The sequence below is a fragment of the Lonchura striata genome, chromosome 26, assembly GCF_050655825.1.
Source record: "Lonchura striata isolate lonStrDom1 chromosome 26, ASM5065582v1, whole genome shotgun sequence".
Taxonomy (NCBI): domain Eukaryota; kingdom Metazoa; phylum Chordata; class Aves; order Passeriformes; family Estrildidae; genus Lonchura; species Lonchura striata.
In genome coordinates this window covers 994,613-1,015,386 of record NC_140728.1, presented here as the reverse complement: position 1 = coordinate 1,015,386, position 20,774 = coordinate 994,613, and the positions used below count along the sequence as shown (strand labels likewise).

At 58.3% G+C, this 20,774-nt stretch overlaps 2 protein-coding genes across 6 annotated transcripts; both read right to left on the bottom strand.

Moving 5' to 3' along the window:
- Nucleotides 1-327: 327 nt before the first annotated feature.
- Nucleotides 328-9,211, bottom strand: RHOC (ras homolog family member C). 4 transcript variants are annotated; one of them, XM_085561054.1, is made up of 7 exons: nt 9,161-9,211; nt 7,673-7,939; nt 7,418-7,545; nt 1,996-2,153; nt 1,651-1,771; nt 1,240-1,370; nt 328-1,100 (listed from the first exon to the last, which is right to left on the bottom strand). In XM_085561054.1, the coding sequence occupies exons 3-7, from the start codon at nt 7,434-7,436 to the stop codon at nt 927-929; spliced, it is 603 nt and encodes a 200-aa protein (XP_085417180.1). In that variant the 5' UTR covers nt 7,437-7,545; nt 7,673-7,939; nt 9,161-9,211; the 3' UTR covers nt 328-926. The 4 variants fall into 4 exon arrangements, with proteins under 4 accessions (XP_085417180.1, XP_085417179.1, XP_085417181.1 ...); XM_085561053.1 differs by lacking the exon at nt 7,418-7,545; XM_085561055.1 differs by lacking the exon at nt 7,418-7,545 and having other exon boundaries at nt 7,713-7,939.
- A 1,888-nt stretch (nt 9,212-11,099) lies between these two features.
- PPM1J (protein phosphatase, Mg2+/Mn2+ dependent 1J) lies at nt 11,100-19,896 on the bottom strand. Of its 2 annotated transcripts, XM_085561044.1 has the most exons (11): nt 19,612-19,743; nt 18,765-19,217; nt 18,243-18,369; nt 17,486-17,809; nt 16,899-17,011; nt 15,271-15,355; nt 13,636-13,754; nt 13,397-13,460; nt 13,122-13,229; nt 12,830-12,981; nt 11,100-12,565 (listed from the first exon to the last, which is right to left on the bottom strand). In XM_085561044.1, exons 2-11 carry the CDS (start codon nt 18,773-18,775, stop codon nt 12,418-12,420), a joined length of 1,251 nt encoding a protein of 416 aa, XP_085417170.1. In that variant the 5' UTR covers nt 18,776-19,217; nt 19,612-19,743; the 3' UTR covers nt 11,100-12,417. The 2 variants fall into 2 exon arrangements, with proteins under 2 accessions (XP_085417170.1, XP_021395153.1); XM_021539478.3 differs by lacking the exon at nt 18,765-19,217 and having other exon boundaries at nt 19,612-19,896.
- Between the last annotated feature and the right edge of the window lie 878 nt (nt 19,897-20,774).

Sequence of the window (20,774 nt, the reverse complement as noted above, 5' to 3'; positions counted from 1 at the left end):
ACAGGGCTTTAGAGCAGCATCAGGCTCCCTGCAGCCCTGCCCTGACTTGCTCCAGAGGCAGGATGGCTCCAGCAGCGATGCCAGTGCCTATCAGCCAGGGACTGGGTACAGCTGGGAAGCTCCTGCCTGGCCCTTCCCACGTAAACTGCTCCCTGGCTATTTTGCAAGTACAGGGTAGTGAGCCCTGATCCTCCACCAGCAGCTAAAGCAGCAGGGGCTGGGGGTCAGGCAGGTCCTCACCCTGCAGCACAAGGCCCTGAGCCCAGGCAGGGGCCTGGAGCAGTGAGAGGCATAAAGGAGAGCCAGAAGAACACCACACAAGCAAAGTTACACTTACTAAAATACCAGCTTGCATTTATTCTCCCAATTATGCAGTTGGGTTCACTGCTGCCAAGTCTGTGGCCGAGGCAGACTGGAAGGCGGCGATACCAGCAGAGCCGGGCACGCGTCCCGGGAGGGGAGGTGCTGGCAGCAGCTGAGCCCAGCTCTGCTCAGACAGGGCTACAACTGCCCGGGCAAGTCTGTAACGCTGCTGTGTGCTGCCTCCACGGCCAAGGAGAGCAGGCAAAACACACCGAGGGCCTGGCACACCCCACAGGTGAGCTGTGACTGGCACCTCTGCTTCTGTGGCACCTGCCCAGAGCTGGGGAAAGAATGAGCACTGCAGCAATGCCCATGGGAAAGGCCAAACCAGGGAGCTCAGTACAAAACGGGGCGACGCGGGGGGCGACAGCAACACCGCGCCCATGGAGAGCAGCAGGTACCGAAGGCACTTGGCCCCTCGTGGCCCTGGAATGTGGCAGGGACACCCTGTGAGCGTGGGTGGCAGCTCTGGTGCAAAGGGTTCGGGGCAGGTAGTGGCACCAGAAGGGGCTGCTCGGGCTGCCTGCCAGCAGCCCCTCCCTGGGCAGGTGCAGCGGGGCTGCTCACAGCAGCGGGCAGCCTCTGCGCTTCTTGTTCTTGCGGACCTGCAGGCCAGCACGGGTGGCCATCTCGAACACCTCCCGCACCCCCTCCTTCGTCTTGGCCGAGCACTCAAGGTAGCCGAAGGCACCGATCCTGTTGGCCATGTCCCTCCCCTCCTCTGGCTTCACTGGCTCCTAGGAAGCAGTAAAAACAGGGTTTGGAAACATTGCCAGAACGCAACAGCAGCTGCCCTTGGGGCATCCAGCCCTTCCAGCCAGGATCTGGTACGGGCAGAAGTGGCTTGCTGCCAGGGGGACCCAGGGCTGTCCCCACCTGCTTCATCTTGGCCAGCTCCCGCCGCGTGTGCTCATCGTTCCGCAGGTCCTTCTTGTTCCCCACCAGGATGATGGGCACGTTGGGGCAGAAGTGCTTCACCTCTGGCGTCCACTTCTCAGGGATGTTCTCTACAACAAGCACACATGGAATCCTATGAGCTGAGGGGCTGCTACCCCACAGCTTCCTCACAGAATCCAGCCCCAAGCTTTCCCTGTTGGAGCAGGGAGAGCTCGCCCCCACTCCCACCACCTCCGCCCAGCCAGCAAGTTGCCAGCACTGCTCTGAAGTGCACACAAGGTCAGGGGACGAAGGGAAGGCTCTGGCATCCTCGAGGGGCAGCACGAGGGCTTCCCAGACGCCAGGGGGTTCAGTAGCAGCACCGAGCCCTGGGGGACCCCCCGTCCCTACCGAGGCTGTCCGGGCTGTCGATGGAAAAGCACATGAGGATTACATCTGTGTCCGGGTAGGAGAGGGGCCGCAGCCTGTCATAGTCCTCCTGTCCTGCCGTGTCCCACAGGGCCAGCTCAACCTGACAGGGGAGAAGGGCACGGTTTAAGCCAGGAGTGATAGACTTATCTTCCTCAGGTATAGCTCTGCTCTTCCTCAAACTCAAGCTCAGGGTGACCCAGAAATGCTGGAGCCACGGGCTCCTCCATGTGCTGCAGGTGCATCCGAGCACACAGAGCAATCCCAGCAACTGCACTGGCACTGCCAGCGTGGGACACGGAGCGAGGGGACGGGAATAGCCCTCACCTGCTTCCCATCCACCTCTATGTCAGCAATGTAGTTCTCGAACACAGTTGGCACGTAGACCTCGGGGAACTGGTCTTTGCTGAACACAATCAGCAGACACGTCTTTCCGCAGGCACCATCTCCCACAATCACCAGCTTCTTCCTGATGGCTGCCATTGCTGCAGGGACACCAGCACGTGAGCAGGACAGAGCAGCACGGGCAGTTCATGTTCCTGGCCCCCCAAATTCCTGTGCACAGCAGCCTGGGCGATCCCAGACACAAGCATCTGGCACATCCCACCGTGAGAAGCCACTGACAGAAGTTTGCCCAACCCTCTGCCAGAGCCCTCCAGCTCCCACACACCTCAGCTCATGGCCACCACAAGAACCAGCCTGGCCAGAGCCATTTACACCTAGCAGTGCTGCTGTGGCTGGGAGAACCATCCCAGCTGTGCTCAGTGCTCGTGGCTGCACCCAGGGACCTTGTGGGAGCTGAAAAACCACTCTGACTTCCCCAGACATCCAAACCTCCCTGGTTTTGCTGTGCTACCACCCAGGTCCCCAGGACTTTAGACAATCTCAGAGTTCCATGCACATGCTGGGTTTATTTTAAATGATAAATTCTTCAGGGCAGAAACTGTGCTTTGGATTTCACCCCAGCACGCTCACCAGACCCCAAATAATTTGATCAGCAGCTGGAACACACCAAGCCAAGCTCTTGGAGGTCTGGGCAGGCAGGACCTGTGTGCCTGGCACCCACCACCGGGCTGGCCCCATCCCAGCCTGTCTGAAAAAGGAGCTTTTGCCATTGCCAAAAAGGAACCAAGAGAGCCGTCGCTGGCACTGGCAGTGGGAGCAGCTGCCAGTCATCACTCAGCAAACAGGGCTGAAACCCCAGGACAAAGCAGGCGGCTTTTTGCCCCACGGGAAAAGGATGCAGTTCTGCAAGGAAAACTATGCCTTTGCATCCCTCACTTTCAAAAGGGGTTTACAGCTGAGCCTGGGAACCGGCCAGGACAATGCCACAAAATGCCTGGCACAGCATCTGAATGAGGCATGAGAAAATCAGCCACAGTGGGATCACATCCCTCCCCGACCTTGTGACCAAAATCTCTTTTCCATCCCCAGATCCCCAGTCCAAAGAGCCTGTCCTATTCTGTACGTGCCTTCAGCACATCACCAGCCCCCTGTCCCTGCAGAGATCCTGGGAATGACACACGTTGACATGTCAGGGTTTAATCCCTGAAAATTCACACTGCTCTGGGGAAAATTACAGGTGACCAAGAAACCTCTCCTGAAGGCAGGGATGTTCCATGCTCTCTCCCTCAGCCCTATCCCTCTCCAAACCCTCTGCCCAGGCAGCAGGGTGGGAAGGAGCCATTCATGCTGGGAGCCTGGGGAAGGGTCACAGGAAATAACCTCTGGGAAGGACACACACACCAGTGTTGATGCACTGGGCTGCAAGCCCTGGGAATGGATCATGCTGGGATCACTCCAGGATTACTGGGATCACCTTGGGAAGGCCAGAATAGCACAAGCCTGGCCTTTAACCAGGGCACTCATACTGAGCCTTAACAAAGGCCAGGAATCTGTCCCTGCCCAGTGATCCTACCCTTACCCTGTGCCAACAGAAAAGGGAGGAAAAGGGTAAAGCAGGAGTCTGGCTGCATCACAATTAGCTGCAAGTGAAGGATTAAGGAATGAGCCTGAATGGCTGACTCAAATTCCAAAGGCAGGCTGCAGACCTGCTTGTCTCATCCATGTGCCTGGCAGGTCACACAAACCCCGGGAACCACCCCAGCTTTACAAATCACACTGCCCAATGGTTTGGGCAAAAGAGGGAGAGTTTTCACCCATCTCCAGAACAGACCCTGCTGTAGCCATGGGTCTTTGTAGGCTCCAAGCATTTTGGCTCACAAGCTGAGGCAGGAAGGGTTCATGGCTGCTGAGTGCTCTGGAGCTGTTAATAAAAATAGAAAGCTGGCACTTGTAAGGTGAGAAGAGTGAGAATCAAGGGCTGCATCTGGGAGATGGAATGTTCCTCAGCTGGGATCCTTGCTGTCAGGCACACATCCCAGTGGAGCAGAATGTCTACAGGAAGGTGAGCACATTTGTGCAACACTGGAGTCAGAGAAAAAAAGAAAAAGGTGCTCCAAAGGGTCCCTGTTAGGAACCAGAGGCACTTTTTAGGTAGGCAAGTGCTGAGCATGGGGGGAAACAGCTCCTGTCCCTATTCCTCATGTCCTGCTGCTCCTGCCTGCCCAGCTGGACCAGGCCAACCCACAGTCCCACAGAATCATTAAGGCTGGAAAAGACCTCCAAGATGTACAAGTCCAAGCCCTGTTGCAAGCCATCCTTCTCGTCTGACAAAAGGCTCGTCCTCTCTCCAGCAGCATGTCCACAGCACAGAAAATGGAGCGCTCAGGGAGAAAAAAGCCTGTTTACTCAGACACAAAACTTCTCTGCCCACAGCAAAACATGATATGCTACTTTGTGACTCCCTATCTCCAAGAGGAAAGGCAGTTTGGGCTGTGCCAGTATCTAACCCACACCACAGGCGGATGACAACACCTGCAGCCTGAGGAGCAGGAGATGCCCAAGGACACAAACAGCCACTCACAGAGGGACACCAGGATCTGTCCGTGCCCAGGCTGCAGACACTGGACTGAAACCAAAACCAACCAGAGTGGCACTCTGCCCGAATGCTGCCCTGCAGGGGGACAGCAGCTGCCCCAGCGTGAGCACAGTCCCCACGCCCAGAGCTCCTTCCCACGGCCTCCAGTGCCCTCCCTGACCCAGGATGGCTCCGGCCCCAGCAGCTCCCGAGCCCGGCGTGATGCCGAGTGTGACTCAGAGGGCAGAGGCACTGTCCCCACCCAAAATCTCAGCACAATTCATTCCATTACTCAGGAGAGCCATCCAGAAATAGCCCATTACTAATCCAGTGCTGGTGTGCAAAGGCGAGCAGGGCAATGAGGCTGGAAGAGCTGTGAGCCAGAGGAGTCGGCTGGGTGCCCCAGTCCATGCCCTAGACCCAGCAGCTGGCATGGCACCAATACCAGATGCCAGCAGCTCTCTGTTCCAGGAGAAATGAGCTTCTTTGCCAGGGAATGCTCTTTTTGCTCAGCAGGATGGGGCCAGACCCCAGGATGAGGATTCTGATGCAAAGGTCTTTGCAATGTTGCCAGATTATGAGCAGATAAAAAGAGTGGAAAACATGAAGACAATTTGATTAAGACAAACAGGACAATCCCAAGTACAAATGCAGAAGAATTAAGTGGGAGTAGCCCTGAGAGGAAAGACTTGGGGGTGCTGGTGGATGAGAAGCTCAACATGACAGCATTCACTGGCAGCCCAGGAACACCCCTGTGTTGAACACCCCAGGGCTGATCCCCCAGCGTGGGCAGCAAGGGAGGGGGGAATTCTGCCCCTCTGCCCCACTCAGGTGAGACCCCACCTGCAGAGCTGCCTCCAGCCCGGGGGTCCCTGACACAGAGAGCTGCTGGCGCGAGTCCACGGCGTTGGAGCCCCTCTGCTCTGGTGCCAGCCTGGAGAGCTGGGGGTGCTCAGCCTGGAGAAGAGAAGGCTCTTGGGAGACCTCAGACTCCCTTCCAGAAGAAATTATTCCCTGAGAGGATGCTGAGGCCCTGGCACAGGCTGCCCAGAGAAGCTGTGGCTGCCCTATCTTTGGAAGTGCCCAAGGCCAGGTTGGATACGGCTTGGAGCAGCCTGGGACAGTGGAAGGTGTCCCTGCCATGGCTTTAAGGTCCTTTCCAACCCAAACCATTTTGGGATTCTATGATAATCTGAAGACAGCTTCACTACAACTGCCATCAGGCCAAATGATTAAAAGCACACAGTCATCCACAACAGACATGGAAGCTGAGACTTTAAAGTCTGTGAAGTGCCAACCACCCCAAAACACAGCCAGTGCTGCCCAGACCACGCTGGCAATCCAAACTGGCAACTCTTGGGTGTGAGCAGCACTCAAAGGGCCGCGCTGGAAATGCCTCCTGCTCATCCATGGAGAAAACAAAAGGGAGCAGCAGCTGCGTGCCAGCATTTCCCACTGCCCAACCCCACAGGGCTCCCGTGCCATCCCTGCACCTGCTGCTGCAGGCAGGCTGGGCCCACACGGGGATGGCTGTGGGTTTAATCTGTGCCACCACTGCCAGCACCGGCCAAATCCCGAGCAGGCATCTCCTCCAGCTCACCAAAAAGCTGCCACATGACCCCAAATTGCTCTGTTCTACTTTCCAAGCAACTGTTCTAAAGCCATCACCATAAAATCAGCCAGGCTCCAGCGCAGCCCTCGTGTTGCTGGTCTCTCCCAGCTTTGTGCCTCAAACTGTGAAGCTCCTGCTGAGCAGGATATAGGGAATTCCTCTGGCAGCAGGATGTGTCCATCACCCAATGTCTGCTATGGGGACTCGGGAATAGCAGAGAAAGATGTTAATGCTTTGAAGGACTCCAACCAGGGACAGAAATCTTTCAATGAACCTCCTAGGCCAGACTCGACTTCCTAGAGGTAACAGAGGGGTTTTGTTCTAAAGCAGAAATTCCCAAGCACTGCTGAGGGCCCCACCCTGGTCAGACCGGTCACGCCAGGGATCACAGCCCTGGCCAGAGGCACAGCTCTCAACCTGGGCAGGGCTGGGGGGAAAGAGCTGTGCTGGGAGCAGCCCCTTGGCAGGGACACCCCCAACAGGGATATCCCCAGAGCCATGGGGCAGTTCCACTGCAGAAATGGTTTTAGCAGTTTGGACTCACTGGTACAATGATAAAGTAGATAAACTTCCAAATTAAAGCCCCACAGGAATGCCCACTGTGGATAATTTCATTTGCTGAGACACCTAAGCCATGGCCAAGGTAGTACAGGACAAGTGTCTCGGCCACTGCTGCAAACACCAGAGGGACTCTTACTACAGAAACATAGACTTATTAAGGCTGAAAGGCAGAAAAAGTTTCCAAAAAGGGCTGGAAGCAAACAGCAATGGTAAGGGGAAATGCAATGTGCCGGGCAGAGCGTGGGCTCCTGGGAGGATCGCAGCTCAAAACCATCCAAGTGGCGCTGGCTTTGGCAAAGCAGCATCTATAATTTCACACTCATCCACCCCCTGGGCTGGACGAGCTGCACAGTTTGTGCAGTGCAGACCATCCCTCAGCCCTCAGCCCTCAGCCCTCAGTCCTCAGCCCTCACCCTCAGCCCTCGCCCAGGCCAACAGCCATCACCGACACCCCGGGCTGACCCCTGCCCACCCACATCCCCCACTGCTCCCAGCCTCCCGGCTCGCCTGCCAAAACCACCCAGCTCCAAGGAAAATGTCCGTATTTACCACTGAGAGAGCTGACTGAAACCTTCCTCAGACCTCTAGACCGGCTATATCCGAACAAGGGATTGTCAAAATAGGAGCTCAACCCAGTGCTCAAGTTTAGACCTTACCCATCTTTTTTGGAGACATTCTTTGGGCACAACCAGGCAGGCTGGGCTTAACGCACACTCCAGTGGCAAAGGGCAACTGTCCAGACCCAGACCTGGAGCAGAGTGTCCAGGCTGGCTCGTTTTCATTGCTAAATCCCATAAAAAACATCCACAAGCAAAACAGAGAAAGGAACTTGGAACAGAAGAATTTGAAAGCCTAAATAAAGCTCAAACCACAAGTGTTTGAGCATTGAGGCAAAAGCTGCCTGCCCTTACCTCCTTTTCCAAAGGACATCATGCCATGTTCTTATTTTACCTCCTGCAGTAGTGACAGCCTTCCCAGCCTCACGGTAGCGCAAGTGTCTTGCTGGAAGCTCCAAATAACACGCCACAATCTCAGCAGATGCCTGTACTTGTGCAACACCTGCCTGCCTCAGCGCCGATCAATGTTTGCTAATACACTTCCTTACTTTTCATGTCAATATGCCTCTCCAGTGCAAACGGCAAGTTGGGAGGTGAGCCTGGTTAAACGCTCCCGATAACCTGTTGGAAGACAGTGACTTGGCTTATTTTCCACTTAGACATTTCCCCAGAGAAGCTGCAGCTGTCAGGAACCTGGATGCAAGTGAAAGTCCACAAAATCTCACGCAGTAGCTACCTGAGTTGAGCAGCTGGACATAAACTGAAACCGTTTGGACACCAAAAGCACTTGGCAAAATAGAAACAAAATGCAATTGGTTCCCATGACACACAAGCCAGGCAATCCACCACCTCCAGTCTCCAGGTTTCCCTGGAACACTTTCCCAGGGGTGCTGGCCTGGGGGGCTCAGCCAGGCCCTTGCTCCCAGCCCACCCCACACAGATGGAAGCCAGGGATCACACTCCCATTCCCCCAGGGTGCTGAGAGGCTGGGACTGGGTTTCGGGAGGTTGGCGGCCATGGAGAGACTTGGCTGCCAGACTGCTAGCACTGGAAAAGGCCACGCAGTCATGCTTTTGGAATGCTCCCCTGCTCCTAGGACATTACACAATTATTTCCCCTCCCCACAAACCCCCCTAACATAAATGTTTAAGAATGAGCTCAGCAGCAAGGAAAGGGAACTTTTTTCCCTCTTTCTGAAGAAAACACGGAGTGGCCACTCCATGAGCAAGGCTGTACATGGGGATACTGCTGGAGGGGGGGTTGTGGGGAGGGATGTGGGATGGGGCAGCAGCCCCCAGGCTCCCATCCGAGGTCAGACACTGCCTGGGAGACAACTGCAAGTTGGGACCCACAGCCCAAGGCCACCCTCAAGGAATGACAACCTGCAGTAACTGAGGCACAGCTGACCCATCCCTCACCACAGCCATGGACCCCCAGCCCACCCTGTCCTGCTGCACCCCACCCAGCAGCCCTGCTGGCCACCCACCCTGTGCCCCATTGCCCCACGCCTGCACTGACCCCACAGCCCAGTAACCCCACCTTTGAGCCCACACCTTACCAGAGTCAGTGACCCCACATCCCACTGCTAGACCCAGATCTCAATCCCTCCAAACCCTAGGAGTAAACCCCGATCCCAGTTCCCCCAAACCCTACCAGTATCCACAAAGCCCTGTTTCTCCAGACTCCACCAGTAACTTAAACCCCATCAATCCAGACCTCAGTTCCCCAGACCGCAGCTCTGGCCCCACTCCCAGCAGCGCCCCCTCCCCAGCAGTGTCCCCACTCCGCAGCTGCCCCGAGCCCCGGCAGTGCCCCCGCCGCGCTCGGCTCCCGCACCCGCACCTCTCTCCGCCGCTCCGTCCCGCTCCGTCCCGCTCCGTCCCGCTCCGTCCCGCTCCGTCCCGCTCCGTCCCGGCCGCGCCGCGCGGCCCCGGGCACCGCCCCGGCCGGGGCCGCCCTCGGCGGGCGGAGCGGGGCTGAGCCGAGCCGAGCGGGGCTGAGCCGAACGGGGCTGAGCCGAGCGGGGCTGAACCGAGCCGAGCGGGGCTGAGCCGAGCTGTGTGGGGCTGAACCGAACCGAGCCGAGCCGTGCGGGGCTGCGCGGAGCTGAGCGGGGCTGAGCCGAGCCGAGCCGTGCGGGGCTGTGCCGAGCCGAGCCGAGCGGGGCTGAGCCGAGCCGTGCGGGGCTGAGACGAGCCGAGCGGGGCTGTGCAGAGCCGAGCCGAGCGGGGCTGAGCCGAGCCGTGCGGGGCTGCGCGGGGCTGAGCCGAGCGGGGCTGTGCAGAGCCGAGCCGAGCGGGGCTGAGCCGAGCCGTGCGGGGCTGAGCCGAGCCGAGCGGAGCTGTGCAGAGCCGAGCCGAGCGGGGCCGAGCCGAGCCGAGCGGGGCTGTGCAGAGCCGAGCCGAGCCGAGCCGAGCGGGGCTGAGCCGAGCCGTGCGGGCCTGAGCCGAGCCGAGCCGAGCGGGGCTGTGCTGAGCCGTGCGGGGCTGCGCGGGGCTGAGCCGAGCCGAGCGGAGCTGTGCAGAGCCGAGCCGAGCCGAGCCGTTTCCAGCGCTGCGCCCGCCCGGCTCCGGGACACGCCGAGCCGCCGGCGTTTCCCCGCGGAGCCCGTGGGAGTTTCACCGGGTCATTTCCCGAGGCCAAGTGGGGAGAGGCTGAGCTGCGGCCCCGCGGCAGGTGAGAGCAGCAGCCAGGCCACTTGCCGCTGTGACAGAGGTGGCTGAGGGCCGTGCCTTGTCCCCAGGTCCCCCCAGGGCCGCTGGCACAGCGGGGCTGTGCCCTGCCGTGCCTCCCTGCATTGAGGTGACCCCAGTGCCCTGGTGGGCCGCCGGTTCCCCGTGCCCACCGCTGGCTCTCCCCCCAGGACATCCAGCTGCGGGGCAGAGTTCCCGTCCTTCAGCCAGGGAAAGGCAGCCCCAGGAGCCTGGCCCAGACCCAGGCTCATAAACCGCTGCTATTTTAAGGACTTGCAGACTATTTTTCTTTATTTATCGAGCCCCAGGCCAGGAGTTGGTTCCAAAGGAAATGTTTCCTTAGTAAAAAAGGGAACCACAGAGGAAGCTTTAAATGCAGCAGCCACTGCCTCGTTGTCTTATCCAACAGCCAGGCAGTGACCTGGAAAAGCAGAGCCAGTTCTCAGCCACAGCGTAAAAAGGAATGTGCCAGGGGAACGGGGCTGTGCAAACAAGTGTGAAGAGAGCATCAGGAGTATCAGGGGTACCAGGTGGCCGTCAGAGGGATGTGGGGATGTTTCCAGCAGGCAGCCCACCCTCGAGGCAGAAGTAGCTGCTGCTTGAGTGGCTGAACTCCCCGAGAGGGATAGTCACATTCCTCAGAGCCACAGCCTGCCCCACTCCCTCCCCCGAAGACAGGAAAACCATGAGTCTTTCCTCCCTCCCTGTTCCCACCAGACTGGCCATTGCTGCTGCCTCCCAGCCACACCCAGGGGTCCAAATCCCCGGCAGCACACCAGCGGCTCCCACTGCCCACGGGTGCTGGATGGGTGCTGCAAGGCTCTGACCAGCGCCAAGGGCAGATGGACAGCAGCACACATGGCTCTGTGCAGGCCTGTTTGCCTGCCTACTTCAATTAATCAGAGCTAATTGGCTTTTTGGTAAGTCTTCTTTGCAGGAGCTCTGCAAAGAAAGACTTTGAAGTAGGACTGTGAGTGGCAAAATCTTTATTTAAACACAGAGTGCTACACAAGGACAGGCTCCCGGCCCCAGCACCACTCCCTTCAGCATGGATGCCAACAGGTTCAAATACCCTCCATAACTTTCACTTTCCATTGTGTGCACCCAGTTTATTTACATCTCACTGGTTACAGGACAAAAACAACATTCACTAGAGGTGACACTTGACAAAAGCTGGCTGCAGCCAGTGACAGGATACGAACTACTGGTGCCACAAGAGCCCTTCCCAGACAAGGAACCATGGCCCAGCTCTCCCCATCCCCACACTGCCAGGATGGGACAATCCCTCACAGTTTAGGACTCTGCAGAGGTCTGGGAAATGGATGCTCCAGGTTAGTGATGTGTGTGATACAAAAATACAGTGCAAAGATCAACTGCTCAGCTCCCCTCTGCACCAGTTCTGAGATCATTGAGGAAAACACAGGAGCTGTCTTTCCCTGCCTTGGTCACACCAAGCTGCTTTTACTGTGGGTTCCCAGCCCTGGGCTAAGCAGATCCAGTGCAGTTAAGCTGTTAAGCTCACCTGAATAGGGCTGTTCTGTGTGAGGCTGCTAACTCAGAACCACTCCAAAATATAGACATACATTCATAGACTCTCCACACCAAGAAAGGATTTAGACATTTTCCAGCTCAGCTCTCCAGTTAACAAAGAACTAGCTCCAGAAGCACTGCAGCGATCCAAGACATGAGGAAGATGGGGGTACAACCTGTGGCACAACCAGTGCTGGTGCAATTGCTTATCCCTCCTCAGGGGTCTGGTGCATGGCAGAGCTTGGTCACTGCTCCAATCTCCAAGACTGGAGACTGAGCCAAAGTCCATGACAGAATGAAGGTGTGAGGGGCTGAAAATTTGGAGCACAAGGCTGGGATGGCCATTGTGGAGCCACAACTGGACTTGTGCCAGCTCCATTGCCCAGCTGCCTGTGACTTTACTCCCAGTCACATCTCATCTGAGCCCCAGCTCCCACCTCCAGCAGCAGCTTCGGTGTCACTGGCCAGAGCATCACGGGGCAGGAGATGGGTGGTGACTGCAGCAGGTATGAGCGCACAGCAGCCCCGTGGCTGTCACACAGGGCTGCAGTCAGCATAGGCATGGCAAGAAGCAAAGGACATGAGGAGCCAAGGAGCCTTCAGGCTTTTCACAGCATTGAGAAAGTTGCAGCATAAAAACATCCCTCAGCCCCAGTGCTCACACTCTATCCAAGGCCTCTCCATCTCCACCTGGGACTGGGATGCAAGCAGGCGGAGGGGGATGCCCTGGACAGGAGCACAGACTGAAGCTCCAGGTTTCTTACTCTCCTTGCAGTCGGCTCAAAACACAAGTGCTTAGAGGAGGCAGCCTCAGTGTCCCACTCCAGTGTCTCCATCCAGGCAAGGAGAGCCCCGCTGCCCCAGGCTCATTCAGCATCACGTGTAGTTGCCGGGGCCGCCCAGGGGGATCACAAAAACAGAGATGTCATCGCCAGAGCCCAGCTTGTCATTGGCAAGCCGCCAGCCACGCTCCTTCAGCACCCCCCGTGACCGCACCACCAGCTCCTGGGCCACCATGGTGTACCTGGAGGCACAGCAGAGCACGGCTCAGCAGTGACTCCACACCCCCGGAGGCAGCATCCGGGCAAGAGGGAAGAAGCTAGAGCAGCTAGAGCTGCAGGAAAGGGTCCCTTGGAGAGATCCAGGTTCAGATGTGCACATCCAGGGGAGCAATGCACTCTGTGGAGCCCAGAGGGCTGCATGGCCACAACACTGCTCTGAGGAGCCAGGCCAAGGGGAGGTGGTGGAGCACCCGACACGCCTGTCCCCCTGCCCACTTGCAGCTCACCTGCACGGGTCGTTGGGCTCATAGCTCGTCAGCACCTCCATCACCACAGCAGCCACCTCCTTGTCATTGGTGACATCCCAGAGCCCGTCGGTGCCCAGCACCAGAACATCGTCAGGGCAGTGCTCATACTGCGTGAGGTCATAAACCCTGACCTGGGAGGCAACAGCAAGAGGCAAGGGTGAGAGGCAAGGAGGCTCCTGCTGCCCTGGCCATATCGTGGATCTGGTCCTGCCGAGTGGCTCTGACCACTGCAGGGACCCCTGGGTGCGCAGCAGCTGGCAGCCAGGCTTACCTCTGGGAAGCAGGACAGGAAAGGCTTGATGTGGATGTTGGAGCTGAACACCTTGAGGTCGTGGTCTCCCAGGCCTCTTGTGACCCCAATTGTGGCCATCATCCGAGCCTGGAGAATGGTGGAATCAAAAGAGGACTTTAAGCAGCTTTATCTCCAGTTCTATTCCCAGCTGAGAATTGGTGACGACAGCACTACCAAAAATGGGCTGAAATCCCCCAAAACAGTGACAGCAGGCAGGAAACAATGCCTGCCAAGCTTCTGCCACAGCACTTTACCTTTTTGCCTTCCCCAAAGATAAGTGGAAACTTCAGGTCATCCTCTTCTATCTTTTTGTAAGCCCTGGTTAAAATACGCCAGAGACAAGGTGTCAGCAGGTGAAGCTTCCAGCACCTCTGCTGACCACTTAGGGCCGGGGTCCCCAGTGTGCCAGAGCCCCCTGCCCCATGGGATGGGATGCCAGAGATGAGCAGCCACCCCAGACGGACCCCAGTGCTGCCAGCAGGTTTTGGGTTACCAGCCATTCATGTTCTGGTCCCTGTAGAGCATCTTCTTGCCCAGCTCCTTGGGCTGGATCCTGCGGGGGAACTCCAGGTGGGTGAACTCCTTCCCCAGCAGCTCGGGCCTCAGCAATGCCTGCAGGAAGGAGTGCTGCCTCAGCCACGGGGCTGGGAGAGCAGGATCTGTGGAGCCAGCCCTGCCCAGATCAGGATCCACCGTCCACCGGGATTTCGGCTACAGCATTCCGTGGTGGGATAACCTCAGCTGCTCTGGAGCCACTTGAATAGGTGCTGGTAAAGCAGCTTCAAACCAGCCACATGTGCTAAGCCAGAGGGGAAACTGGAGCTGAGGACAGCCATGCCAGCACTCAGCAAGAAGGTGAAGCTTTTGCATAGAGAGTTTTGGGAAATAAAGGTCTCCAAAAGGGATCAATCAAACCCCAAAAATATCCAAGAGAAGCTGGAATTTACTCAGAAGGAGTCGTAGCTGCAAACCTCCCAGGATCCCAGGCTCAGTGCAGGGCATGGCACTCACCCAAAGAAAAGAGTGATGGGTCTTTTCTGAAGCTGTGTCCCAGCTGTGACCATGACAAGGGACAAGCAGCAGCACAGAGCCCTACCCAGGGCAGCCCCAAGCCCTCATGGAAGACAGTGTGGAGGGGACCGGGAACAGGGAGTGCTGGAAAATGCTGTCAGGGAAAGAAAAGCAGGAAGAGAAGAGGAGATCCCTTGGGAAGATGGGATGGCAGGGGGTTGGAGCAGAGGCATGGAGACCCCCAGCCCACTCTGGGGAAGCCCTGACCCCAGCCTCAGCACCATGTGGCAGAGCAGCATGTGCCTGTGCCCAGCCCCTTGCAGCCAGCTGAGGAGGATTCTGATCACAGCAGTTTCCTCCTCTGGGTCATTCAAAAATAGATTCAAGAAAAAACACCTCCGTGTTTTTCCAAGTACATTGCAAGCCAGGAAATTTCATCCAGCAAGACCTTCTCCAACACAAACTCCTCCTTCCCTGTGCTGCCCTCAGAGAGGTCTTTATAACCTTTAAGAGTCTCTCTGGGTGGCACCAGGAGGTCCATCCCGGAGCGGGACATGGAGCTGCCAGAACAAAAGACAGAAACGTTGGCACACATCAGCTGCCACTCTCCGGGGAGCAGCCAGGGAAGAAAGTAGGGCTCGGCAGGAGCACTGCAGCTCCTCTGACACTGAAAGGGAGCACAGTGGATGGAGGGAGCCAAGCTGCACTCCCCCAGGTCACAGCAGCCCATGCTCCCTGTTCCCTGGGCAGCAACAGGACAAGATGGACCTAACTGGCTCCATGCAAACATACCAACCCAGCCCCATGCCAAAAGCCTGGGCTCTCCATGTCACAGCTCTGCCAGGCTCACCGTCACAGACCCTCACACTGAGCCACAGCAAACCAGGCCTCTGCCAGCCACAAGACGCCCCTGTGCCAGCTCCCTGCATCCCAGTGCCTCTCCCCATCCCAGGAAGCAGTCTGGGATGGACAAGTGCCAACAGCAGGTCCCAGCCGCGGGGCTGCCCTTGGGTCCAGAACCCCACCATGGCAGCAGTCCAGCAGGCAGCACAGGGGACTGGGAAGAGGCCAGGAGGTGTTTCAGCAGGAATGAGGTTAGAAGAAAGGTCTTTCTTACTAAAAACTGCAGTCTCTGCCTCTCTGTCTCTGGAGTAAACTCCCTGGACATTGGAATGATTTCCCCATTACGGATGATAATGGCCCTGCAATGAAACATGGAAGGATGAGATTAGAGAGAAGGAGACTTGGCAGAGGAGCTGCGCCTGGCTCTCCAGGGCTGATTCCCAGGAGTGGTGCATCCCCTTCCCTCTGCTGCCCACCCTTTTCCCAGCCTGAGGTAGGGGCTGCTTCCTGGATTCACTGCTCCCCCTGGGCAGTGGGGCAGGAAGGAAGGGGAAATGGGAAAGCATGGGGCAGAGGGGAATGAAGCAGACCAAATCAAAGGACAGAATATGGTTAGAAAAAGAGTAGCAAAAAGGCTCCCTTTAGGGGGAACCTGCACACAGCAGGGGCAGAAATTGCCTGCAGCAGAATTACATGTGCCCATCCCACAACAGCACTGTGACTTGCTGCTGGGTCTGCTGTTACAGTTTAATGTCTCAAGAAAACATAAAGGTCTGATTATGAGATGTTTCTGGATGTCATGGTAGGCCCAAGGATCTCCAACACTGTGAGTCAGCTGTGAGTCTGCTCCAACAATGTAAGGCCAGCTGAGTTCAGCTTGGCAGTGGCTGTTGCGCAGAGGCACAGTTACAACCTCAGGACTCTGCACTCTGTGCATGCTGACATCCTGCCTGGCCCGTGCCTGGCTGCTGCTGACATGGAGGGGCACCTGCACCCAAAACAAGGGATCTCCTTCTTTGTCCCAGAGCCGGAAGCACATCCAGCCTCAGACAACAGACCAGAGCCTGTATTTGCTGGTCTGACATTGCTGAGGACAAGGTAACCTGCGGTAAATACCCAGAGCAACTGGAGCTGCCCCATTCTTGGAAATGTTCAAAGCCGGGTCAAACAGGGCTTGGGACAACCTGGGCTAGTGGAAGGTGTCTGCAAATGACAGGGGGTCAAAGATGAGCTTTAACGTCCTTTCCTACCCAAACCATTCTTTGATCCCATGATAAATACAAGGCAGTTCAAACCAGCTTCACCTGCAGGGTCACCTTAAATGGAAGGTGGACCTGCCCTTCTTTGCAGTGTGGGCACAGGTACAGAAATGTAACACAGGTGTAGTTACATTAGCCCACCCCTGGAAATATCTACAGCAATTACAGTTCTTGGGCTCCAAGCTCCCACTGCACATAGATTCGTGTCCTTCTCCTGAAACAGGTCTCTGGTATGAAGTGTACTCTAAAATTACTTTTTGCACATTTTTGAAAGCTTTGCTGAGTGCAACTTTCACTCTCCAACCTGCAGCCCAGGCCTGTGCCAGCAGCAGGGGCCAGGGTATCCAGAGCCATCTGAGAAGCAGAGAGGATGTTAGGAAAGAAGGGAGCACATCCCAGACTTTGGGAGGCAGTTCTACAGCCCTGTGTGTGTACCTGGCAAACACAGAGATCACAGCAGAGTACATTGTTCCCGAGGCATGGAGCAGGCAGGGGATGACTCTGCCCAGCTCTGCCACCTTCACCCTCCCCTCGACAGGGCTGGAGCTGGGCGTTCCTCACCAGCCATACTCTGGCAACACCACTCGACTGGGGTGTCCCCAGTCACTGAGCAAAAGCCGAGGGCTGCCCTGTGGGGCTGTACCTGCTGTCACCAGCGTTGGCCACGTAGAACTTGCCCATGAGGTAGATGGCAGCCAGGGCGCAGCACCCCCCAGCCAGGTGCTGGGACACCCGCTCCCGCTCGATCTGGTCGTCCTGGGGAGACAGAGAGGTTGCAGGGTAGGTGGGCCACCCCAAGTAGCACCTGGCTGCTCCGGCAGCACCTCAGCTCCAGGTGGGAAGCAGAGACCAGCCAGGGTACCTTTCCCCACACAGCCACAGAGTAGCTGTAGGGCTTGAGGGGCCAGGGGTCCTGTGGGGCATCCAGGGATGTGGCTTCACTGGGGCAGGAAAGAGCAAGGCAGGAGGGGAGCAGGTGGGCCTCCTGGAACAACGTGCAGCGAAGCCCCCTGCAGCACACAGCCTGGAGCCCAAAGCTCTGCGTTCTGAAAGCTCAAAATGCAGAACATCACAGAGCCCCCTCTGAGATCATGCTTGGACCCCTCCCTGTGGTCCCCTCCCTGCTCAGAGCTGCCTTTTATCAGTGGGGTCAAGCTGATACAGACACAGACAGCAAAGAGGTGCTCTCAGGGGATGCCCTAGATGATTTCACAGGCAGAGAATCCTCACCATGTGCTTAAAGGCATTCTCAATGGCACCAATCACCAGGCTCTCGTGGGACACAGCTTTCTCCAGGTGAAACCGTGGCACAGCATCGTTCAGGACCTCCCCACGGTCCTCTGCATAGGACATCTGGTTTGGATCTGCAGAACCAGTCTGTGCCTCGCATGGGAGGCAGATGGGAGGTGGGGAGGGGTCCTGCAGGATCTCCACGAGGTCCCGGAGCTGCTCACAGATGTGCAGGTGGAGCCTCTCGGATGCCATGACAGCAGCCCCGCTGCCTGCATGGCCATCAAACAAGGCCCAGTAGTGGAAATAAAAACCTTTCCTGCCCTGCAGGGAGAAGAGGGAAGGTTAAATGAGCCTGCAAGGAAGCAGATGGCATGGGGAATTCAGAGCAGCTGGGCTACCAGCTGAGGACAGTGACACGAGTCTCACGGGTCTCAGTGCAGGCAGCAGCAATGTGGGCAGCTGACCAAGGGTGTCTGGACATAGCTGATCCCTGGCTGGAGCCCAGCCCTGTGTCAGACACCTCGTGCCTCCAGCAGCCTCCTCTGCAGCCCAGCAGGGCACGTGGGCCACTGGTGTCCCTGGGCCAGCCCTGGTGTAGTCACATGGAGATGTAGGATGGCAGGAGCAGGAGAGAGAAGCACCATGAACGGAGGGAATCCCCAGTGTGCACACACTGCCATGTGTCCCATCTCATGCCCTGCTGCTGGCCATCCTCCCTGTTGTGTCCCTACTTGTGACCCACCACGGCTCTCACCCCATCCAACTCCTCGCTGTCTTCCCTGGATGACAGCCAGCCCCTTGGGCTGGGCCTCTGCTCCACAAACACCACCTCACAGCATGCCTGGTCCTCATTGTGCTGGCTCTTCCCTGCATTTATCACCCTGCCAGGAGGAAAAAAGGTGTAAAGGCCCTTTCTTTCACATCATGCTCCAGCAAATGCCATCCCACAGCATCTCTCCCCCCATACCCCCTCCCCTCCACTCATGCCCCCATGTCCCCAGAGATGCCAGGGATGGTCTGCACAATGCTCCTATCCTGTCCCAGGTGTCTCAGACCAGTTGTATGGGTTGATCTGGGGCCAGGAGCAGCATTGAGTCCCACCCACAGCTGGGTCCAGGGGGGAGCAGCTGTCCACACACCTACCAGGGGAGGTGACCAGAAATAAACTGGGTTTGCTGAAGGTCCCTAGCACTGCCCCAGGCAGAATAATTGCCTCAAAACCTGTATCAGCCTCAGATATACCCCCCTGGGACACACAGAGAGAGCCACATCTCACCGATGTCCCATCACCTCTTCGGGGGCGCAGAGGGCTCAGGGAAGGAGGGGAGAAGGTGATGATGATGAAACTGGCAGAACTTTTGCAAAAAGATTCACACTGACTTTTCCCAGCCTGTGCTAACAACAGCAGATTTCAGGTCTAGATTGCAGAACCTGCTCACAGGATGAAGCTGTAAACACAGCAGGGTGATTTTAATTTGGGCAGACTTCCAAACTGGTTTGCAGAAGAACTCTTGGGATACCAAAAAGGGGATTTTTTTTTTTTTTTTTTCATTCTGGGTACTCCTACCCCACTACCTCCAAGGGGAAATCAACATCTCATACAACTCTCTAGGATATCGGGAAGATCAGCCTGAGGAAGGGATGCGGGAGTGGGCTGACAGTAAATAGCAGCAAAAGCCTTCAAAGACTGACCTTCCCGCCCGCTTTCAGTTAGGGCTGAAACTCGCAGCTAGTGAAAGAAGACGACAATCAGGTCCTTGAAGGGGAAGTCTCAAGTAGTCTCACTCCCAAGAAATCCCCCGGTCCCTGCTCCCCAAGCATCCTGCTAGAGGCGCCGCAGCTCCCTCGCCCTCGGTACCCCTCGGTGACAGCGGGTGTTGTGCAGAAAGCGCAGAACAAAGCGGACACAAGAGCCTAAACCCGCGGGGTCGGGGAGAGCCCAGCCCCTCGCTGGTGCTCCCCCATCAGGGGCACCCACAGCGCCCGCTCCTCGCTGCTGCTGCTGGAAAAGGGACAGGCGCAGCTCACCGCCCGCCGCGACCCACTTTCGTGCCCACGGCTGCAGCGCCGAGCGGTGCCGTCCTGCCCTCCCCGGCTGCAACCCGGCTCCCGGCCCCGCTCACTCTGCGTATCCCGTGCTCCAGGGCAGGCGGCGGCGCCCGTCGCGGGGGCTCTGCACCGCCCGCCCCGTGTGGTCGTCGGCGCGGCGCAGCTCCTCGGGAGTCAGCTGCAGGAAGGCCGGCCGGCAGAACGCGGCTGGCGGCGGCGATCCCCGCCCGGCCCCGGCTCCTGCCCCGCCGCCCCGGGCTTCTGCGGGGGGCTGCGCGCCCAGCCCCGCCGCCAGCTGCGCCACGGCAGCGCGCACCCGCAGCAGCATCCCGAGCCGAGCCGAGCCGAGCCGAGCCGAGCCGAGCCGAGCCGAGCCGAGCCGAGCGGGCCGGGCCGGGCCGAGCCGAGCCGAGCCGAGCCGAGCCGAGCCGAGCCGAGCCGAGCCGAGCCGAGCCGAGCCGAGCGGGCCGGGCCGAGCCGAGCCGAGCGGGCCGAGCGGGCCGAGCCGAGCCGAGCCGAGCCGAGCCGAGCCGAGCCGAGCCGAACCGAACCGAACCGAACCGAGCCGAGCGGGCCGAGCCGAGCCGAGCCGAGCCGAGCCGAGCCGAGCCGAGCCGAGCCGAGCGGGCCGAGCCGAGCCGAGCCGAGCCGAGCCGAGCCGAGCCGAGCCGGCCGAGCCGAGCCGAGCGGGCCGAGCCGAGCCGAGCCGAGCCGAGCCGAGCCCGCCGCCCCGCCCCGCTCCCCCCCGCCGCGGTACGGGGGGGAAGCAGGCGCAGCAGCTCAGCGCCGCAGCGCGTACGCGCATCTCCCGCAGCCGGCGGAGAACGAGCCCTGCCGGGTAATGAAAGTCCCGTCGTCATTCCGCAGCCGGCGGAGAACGAGCCCTGCCGGGTGATGAACCCCCCCGCCGGTATCCCGCAGGCGGGTGCAGGTGGAGGTCGAGATCTCCCGGCGAGGGACGTGCTCTGCCAGCCGGGAGCCCCGGGACACGAACCATCCCAGCGCAGAAAATGCTCTGGAAAAGTCTTTTCCCGGCTGGAGGTGGGGCTGCGGGGGAACAGGCTGGCCCTGTCCACGCGTTTTGCCGACAGGTAAGTTTACTAACTGGATCGTCCCAAGATTCCGCCACCTGCTCCGGGACAAAATCCCCGCCCAGCGCCGGGCGCTTTGTCGCCCCTGTCGCGCTCATCAGCCCACGCGCGGCCATTCCGGGCTAATAATCTATTAATAACCCGCA

Bases quoted from the DNA above. Each gene is read 5' to 3' on its own strand.
- RHOC (XM_085561053.1), bottom strand. From the start codon at position 7,694: ATGATGTCCTTTGGAAAAGGAG. The intron at 1,371-1,650 runs GTAGGGACGGGG...TGCTTGTTGTAG, and splicing joins CGACAGCCCGGACAGCCTCG to AGAACATCCCTGAGAAGTGG. The intron at 1,101-1,239 runs GTGGGGACAGCC...ACTGCTTCCTAG, and splicing joins AGCTGGCCAAGATGAAGCAG to GAGCCAGTGAAGCCAGAGGA.
- PPM1J (XM_021539478.3), bottom strand. From the start codon at position 19,865: ATGCTGCTGCGGGTGCGCGCTGCCGTGGCGCAGCTGGCGGCGGGGCTG. The intron at 13,755-15,270 runs GTAAGAAAGACC...TCCTTCCTGCAG, and splicing joins GGCAGAGACTGCAGTTTTTA to GCATTGCTGAGGCCCGAGCT. The intron at 12,566-12,829 runs GTGAGCTGCAAG...CTGTGCCTCCAG, and splicing joins GAGCCCAACGACCCGTGCAG to GTACACCATGGTGGCCCAGG.